Here is a 7,295-nt window from a genome sequence, read left to right as displayed (position 1 = left end):
ACATCCTCACAATCAGTTTCTGTCATTACTTTACAACCCTAATTTTTTACCATTGCCATCCCCAGGTGTTTGATTTAATTTACATTCCATTCCAGTGCACCACAAAAGGCAAGTGTTTCCTCTCTCCATCAGCTGGAGAGAGGGTATCAGGAGGGCCCCAAGGTGGGCTTGGCATGAGGACCCAGGCTGCTGCCTGGGAAGGAGTGGCTCACTGATGCTGCAGCAAAACTGGCTCCACAGGTCTGCTCTGAGCAGCCTGCTCTGACCTCTGCATGTACACAGAACTTGGCAAATGCTTTCCAATTAACTCACAAAGCAAATAGCAAAACAGAGACTTGATACAACTAATTTTAAAAAAATTCACCCGACCAGGTAGTCACTGTGACTGTGTGAGACACTCACAAACCCCTCCTGAAATTATGAAAACTCCAAAAGTAGGGAGACAAAGAGCACTTATTCATCCTGCTAGTGACATCCCAACATCTCCCAGCACCATCACAAGCAGCAGGCCTATTGTGAACACTGGCAGCTTTCCCCTGGCATGACACTGGGAGCTCCTTGATATCCCACTCTGTGTCCCCATGCTCTGCTTTAACATACAGTACCTTTGTATTTCCTCTCATCCTGGTCTGAATAAGTATGTCCAGCAATCCCACAAGGTGGAAGAGCTGATACCAATCTACCTTACAGATTTAGTATTTTGCACCCCTTCCTGGACACCCAAGAATGTGGACACACAGGCTCCAACAGCTGTTCTTGCACATGAATTATCACGTTTTCTTCTTCAAGAGGTTTTTTACATATTACCAACTTTCAGGAGAAAACAAAATTGTGTTCTTTCCCAGTACCTCAGAGCTTAAGAAACACCAATTATCATATTTCAATTAATAAAACAATTACATAGCAAGCCCAACAGGCACAATATACTTCCTGGAACTCCCTTCTTCTACTAGATGGTAGATCCATAATATTTGGAGTTAAGAAATAAATCTACACCTTTCCAAGCAGTATACCCTGGAGTGCTTAAAAAAAATATTTCACACTGAGCATGCATTGTCCAGTCCTAAGATGAAGGCCAATTTTAAGAAGTTTGTATGTAAGCAAAATTTTATATAAGGAGTTACATCCACTTGCACCATACTTCTTTGATGGCCCTGGGAGTGCAAAAAGAGAAAAAGGACATTTCTACAAAGCAGTAGGCCAGAAAAACAGATAGAAGTTTGCAAATGATAAGCAGGCACAGTATGTGGCTGACACCATCTAGAGATAACATGGTGCTCCAGTGTTGAATCCGACAGTGACAAAACCTGTCAGGAGGGATGCCCAGCACTAAATCCAACACAAAGAATATATTCAATCCAGATGACACCAGGTCATCACATAGCCAGCAGAGTTTTCAGACAAGCATTCCCTGTAGCAAAATGCATCCATTCTCTTGCATTCAGCAAAACTAAGAAATCTCTTGAAAAGAAGGCAAGGCATTTACCCTACAGCAAGGGATTTACCCTAGAGGGCACCCAGAGCCAGCTAATCCCCAGCTGTGCCCAACCTCCTCGTGCCCCTTGCTTAGGCTGGTGTAAATTACCTTGGGAACATCGATGGGCAAGTTTCTCTGTTACTCCAAGGTCTCTGATGTCCTTTCCTATTTAAAGGATGGGAAGAGATGTGGAGGTGTGGGATAGGAAAAGTCTGTGTCAAACAAAGCTGCATCTTGTTGGAAGTACTCTTGGTATATTTAGTTTTTATCTTTAATCAGAGAAGACAAAGGTAGCACTTGAACTAAAATCTCATTAAAGCCCAGGTGCAGACAAAGCAACAGTCATTGAACTTGGGGTAAAATCAGTTGCTGGTCACATTTTAGACTTTTCCTCTGAAACACTTTTATTACACAGGTAAGATCTTCATTAGCCAACACCAGAAGTCCTGCTCATCTTCCTCTAGGATGTAGCTGGCTTTGTGTGCAAAGGGAACACAGCAGGGTCCAGCCCTCAACACCTCTTATACCTTCCCCCATCTCAGCTAGAGGACTCTGTGTCTGGGATCAACACATTTGAGTCCTTCTTGGCATAGCATCACAAGGTGATACATCTTTTCCCTATAGCAGGAAAAAGAAACAATCACATTGGCTGGTAAGAAGCATCCTTGCAGCAATTTTATATGCAATCTGTAAGATTTTTCAATTACACCTGGATAACATCACCTTCAACTTACTCTTCATTTGAATTTACATCACAGCTATAATCTGGCAGCAATTTCCTCTCATAGAGAAAACAATGATTGGACAATTAAATGTGAAAGCTCCGTGAATCAGTGGGTGAGCCACATGAACACAGGTTGGTTTTTTTCCTCCATTATAGTCCTACTGCCTTGTGGTTCCTCTGATGTAAGCTCAGTTTCAGCAAGAGTTTTCTCCTCAAACTTTCCTCCTACACACGCACACACCATGGCTTAAAGGTTCCTGGCTCAGCAGAAGGGCACTAGAAAGAGAAAAAAGGATTGAATTAGCACAAATGAGGGTCCTGTCCAGCATTCAGCATGTCTCACCATGCTGCTTTTCAGATGGGACTTTGTGAAGACAGGAGCTCCTATCCCAGTTTTTCCAAAGATCGAGATGTCTGTCTCATGGCACTTCTGTTAGGGGCCTGATATTTGACTACTACAGAGCCCTGTGACAACACTGTGACAGAGCAGCCCAGAGAAACCAGTGACAGGGATAACTCCTGCACTCCTTCAGATCAAGTCCACAGCTCTAAGGAGACTCCTGTGGCTGTAACATCCAGAAGAAGGGAGTACTTGAAGGAACACTTTTCTCCCTCTCCCTTGCTGAGGGACACCACTAAATCACACCGTGGCCCTCACCATATGTGAGGATTCTCTGAGAGATGATAGTCAGGAGCATCAGGACAAGCAGCCAGTGCCATTGTTCCACACACAACACTTGGAGAGTGGAATGGACTGAACTTCAGAGATACTGTACAGAGCCCTTCCTGCAGTGGGAGCCCTAGCAGTGCTGGCCTGGGGATTTGGCTCTCAGCTGATGGCACGTCAAATGAAAGACAACACCCATGAAACAAAACCCATCTGCTGGAGCAGGGACACAGCCTCCCCATCCTGCCCTAATCCCAGCCCTGGACCCCTGTGACTTCCAGGCACACTCCCCATGGGCAGGCTGGCCAGGGAGCAGAGTGTGAGAGCAGGGGCTGTTACCATTTTGGTGAAGATGTCCACACAAGCGTTGCGGATCCTCTCAGGGGTGGCAGGGCTGTCCAGCCTGAACGCCTCCGTCAGGCCAGAGTCCTTCCTTGCTGCATAGATGGCATCTTTAATGGCATAAAATACTGAGGCAGACAGGAACAGAGGGGGCTCTCCCACAGCCTAGACAGAGCACAAGCAAGAGTGAGGCTTTGCCTTCCAGATGGGAACCTCAGTCTACCAGGTGTGCTCACTGAGGAAACATGATGCTAAAACAGCCTCCAGTGTGCCAGGTGTGATCAGTGAGGAAAGACTGAGCTAAATCAACCCTCAGTCCATTTAAAGAAGGAACAGGAAGAAAACACAAGCTTTCTCACACGGCAAAGCCACTTCCATTCTGTATAATGGACAATCAGGGTGGCAATGTGCAGCTTACTTCAGTTCTTCCTAACTAGAAAGGATAGTGCACACATTTCTGATAAGAAATAGAAAAACATCCTGACCTCAGAGTTACCACAGCATGATGAGATGAACTGTTTAGACACACAGGATCATGACTTTATCCCACTCAGCTTCACAGTGTTATGGGGCAGTAAGAGGCCCACAGACCTCACAGGCGTACCTTGGATGAGTAAACTGCCTTGCTGTTGGGGCAGTCACGGAGAAGGGACACATTGAATTCTGTTGGGATGTCTCCAAATGCTGGGATTTTGTACATGCCAGGCCCTCGAGTGTACAAGTTCCCTTCAGGAGAGTAACGCAGCTCCTCCATGGTGAAGAGCCCAATGCCCTGGACAAAGGCTCCTTCTATCTACAAACACATCCAAACAAGGTTACAGTCTCTGTTGTTGTTGTTCTTCCCTGCACAAGGACAAACAGTGATGACATCCACCAGGGTTTTCAACTCCTCCCACCTGACTCAGATCCCACTTTTTATCTCTAAACCCTTGTCCCTTCTGCTGGGTACAATCTTTGCACAATTCCTGTGTTCCCACATAAATGTGGCTGCATTTCCCTGGCAGGTGAAGCAATTTACAAATATATGCAAACAGATTTTCTGTAAACACAGGACAGGAATTTTCTGATGAAGCAACAGAAAAAAAAAAAAATCAATGATAAGATATTGATTTCTTCCCAGGCAGGTGAGCATTGAATGAGTGAACTTGCTGATATATCAAAGGACAAGTAGACTAAAAGGACTGAAGATGAAGCATCTAAAGACAAACTATTTTATACTCTCAGTATAAATGCTTTCCTAAATGCTGTGTATTATCAGGTCAGCAGCACAGACACCTGCGAAAACACTCCCATATCCATTTAAGTACCAAAAAAAATTGTCATATTTTTCCTACTGTAAATTTTATGATAAAGATTACAAGAAGAGGATGTGCTTGAACAACGCTGCACAAAACAGCTCTGCTCTCTGTGCCCACTGAGGTATCTGACAGCCAGAGCAGCCACAAGCATTCATTGACCCATCTCTGTGTACTTGTATTCCTGCACTCATGCCACATCCTTTCTCTCCTGTGCCCCCAGATCCTCTGCAGCAATGGAAGGACACAGGAATTGAAGACCCCTTTGACAGGCTCCATTTACCCAGCTCTCAACTCCCAAACCTAAAGCGACAGGCTGCAAAGACAGAAAATCCCTCTCTCCCCTTGGACACTTCCAAAAAAGAAAAAAATCGTTCAGAAAAAATGTCACTTTCAAAGAAATTTAGCTGTAGCAGAGCTTAGCAAGTCATGCTCTCCTGTCATCCCAAATCCTGCAGCAGTTTCACTGGAGTTACACCATATCAACATCTAGAGCTAGCCAGCGAGCTAAGATGGCTAGATAAGCATACATCTAACAATTCATTTCTTGGTCTGTCAGACAACCTTGGTTTATTACCTTTATCTGCCAAGAGATAGTGTGGTTATTACTGCACAAAATTTTGAAGTAATCTTGTGCCTGCCCAAGGACTTTGCAAGATAAGTGACTGGTCCAACTTCCTATTGAGAATTCTACACAGCAGCAGCTGGAAGACAGAATCTGCCACCCTAACTCTTTAGTCAGGAGAATTTTCACCAAGTTAAATAAACTTAATATTGACAGATAGGAATATAAATATTAGGTCTGGGATTTAGCCTGAAAAACGTCAGTGGGGTGGTAACTGAACAATATCATGTAGTCTTATTGTCCAAAAGGTAAAAATCTCCAAACCCTAACAGAATATTTCCCTATGTAATTCTGTGCCAAGTTAAAAAGGGTGTGTTTGCAAAGGCACAACTTGGAGAGGGATAATAAATAGAAAAGCCTGAGAGCAGTGTGACTGCCTTAACATGATGGAAATAGCAATACTTTTCACTTACCTGTCCTATATCTATGGCTGGGTTCAGACTGGTACCAACATCCATAACAATGTCTGTGCGAATGTTCTAAAAAAACAGGAATAAAGGTAAATCAGCACAGGTCTCTGGAACTGGCCCACCATGTCTCATGTGAGGAAGAGTATCCAAACACTACCCCACATAATCTTATCTCAGCTGAACTTCTCATACTGATTTTTAATCCGAGTTCAGACCAAAAGCAATTGAAAGGAACTCACTGCAGTTTTCCCCAGAGGTCCAGTGGACCCAGTTAATATTAATTCCAAGATGCTGGTATCAGTGGCCTGCAGCTCAGCATAATCAGCTAGGTCAGATCCTGATTTAATTTTTTTCTTCTTTTTTTTTTTTTTTTCTTTCATTCCAGAAGTCATCAGTGTTATTTTTAATTATTAACTCAATTCCAGGATGTTTCTGTACTTTTGTGCCAACACAGTGCTGCTATCTCTTACTCAAGCAAATCCAATAACTTTTGCAATCATTCATTAAGCCCCAAATCCCCACAGGGTAGATAATTATTGTTTTATTACACTTTACGGATCGTGCACTGTGGAACAGAGGAGTTAAGAAATTTGCTGAAGGTCACACCAGCCCAATGACAGAGCCAGGAATGGGCTGACACACAGTATTTGTTCTGTTTCACTGCTGACCCCTCACCTTGTGGTCACCTGTCAGGCAATCTATCTCAACCTCAGAGCAGGCAACTCCGTAACTGAAGTACGAGAATGGTTTCCCTTCGTTCTTTTCAAAGTTGTAGCCAACTTCAGGAATTCTTGATACAAAGAGAAACAAAACCACGTTTAATGTCATGAAAAAAACCCAAATACAACTACATCGCTGCTTGTCAAAACCCTTATTCACATTTGTTTCATTCCTTCTGTCAATCCCATGCAGAAATTAAAAGTGTAAACAACTATAAAGAGAAATCTGCTTAATCTACTCGGTAACAATTCCAAAACCTGATTGAAACCATCAAACTGTTTTAGCCATCTTTATTTGCCCATAAATCTCAGGGTTTGTGATAGCTATTATTTACCAATCCACTGAAAAGTCCTTTGCTTTGAGAGTGCAGCTGAACATTTCTTTAAGGCCATTAAACTTCAGAACATCATTAAGCTGAAGCAGAAACTCTATTAAGCTTAGAACTGATTTTAAGCAGAGTTAATGGCAAATTTGACTACTTATACTTTATCTGAAAACTGGTTTATTAAAATGCTGACAAGTCACTTGGTTAAGAGAAAAAATACATTTCAGGGATGGAAAAGAAACTAACATGTAGTGTATTTTAGCCCTAAATATGCTTATTTATTAATGTCAACCCCCCTGCCTTAAAGATGATGGATCTCTGCTTTCCTCCAGCAAGAAAGCTGACTAAGAGAAGCTCCTCATTTCAAAACTACACAGGGTCCAGCAAGAGTCTGAAGTGGGAGAACACTGCTGGAAACACTGGTATCTGCTCATGCCACAAGAGACAGGATTTTCCTCAAGGACAACCCCTGTCCCCTCTTATCCTGCATGGCAGTTCTAGTGCAAAACTAGGCCACAGGGCTGACACAGAGCAGAGCCCCAGGCAAAGCTCTGATTTCATTTATGCCTCTTCAGACCAAGGTCAGCTGGAATGAAGTCAGATTTACTTGCTCTCAGAGCTGTGTTCCATCAGGAATCAATTCTCCCCAGCCAAGAGACTGTTAACCTCAGCTTATCACTTGTAGGTAGGAAAGGGAATGCAGCTTTAAT

General features: G+C 43.3%; 1 protein-coding gene across 1 annotated transcript in view; it reads right to left on the bottom strand.

Moving 5' to 3' along the window:
• Window positions 1–1,175: 1,175 nt before the first annotated feature.
• XDH (xanthine dehydrogenase) overlaps window positions 1,176–7,295 on the bottom strand; it is a 49,344-nt gene continuing 43,224 nt past the window's right edge. Inside the window, exons 33-37 of the mRNA XM_041425109.1 lie at window positions 6,216–6,330; window positions 5,544–5,609; window positions 3,815–4,003; window positions 3,208–3,375; window positions 1,176–2,477 (exon numbers count right to left, since the gene is read on the bottom strand). Coding sequence (XP_041281043.1) covers window positions 2,427–2,477; window positions 3,208–3,375; window positions 3,815–4,003; window positions 5,544–5,609; window positions 6,216–6,330 — 589 coding nt within the window. The 3' untranslated portion in view covers window positions 1,176–2,426. The remainder of the gene's footprint in view (window positions 2,478–3,207; window positions 3,376–3,814; window positions 4,004–5,543; window positions 5,610–6,215; window positions 6,331–7,295) is intronic.

This window comes from Onychostruthus taczanowskii, unplaced genomic scaffold (genome assembly GCF_017590055.1).
Source record: "Onychostruthus taczanowskii isolate IOZ18803 unplaced genomic scaffold, ASM1759005v1 scaffold87, whole genome shotgun sequence".
NCBI classification, from domain to species: Eukaryota; Metazoa; Chordata; class Aves; order Passeriformes; family Passeridae; genus Onychostruthus; species Onychostruthus taczanowskii.
Note: the sequence above shows the minus strand (reverse complement) of the source record. Positions and strands in the feature narration are given on the sequence as shown.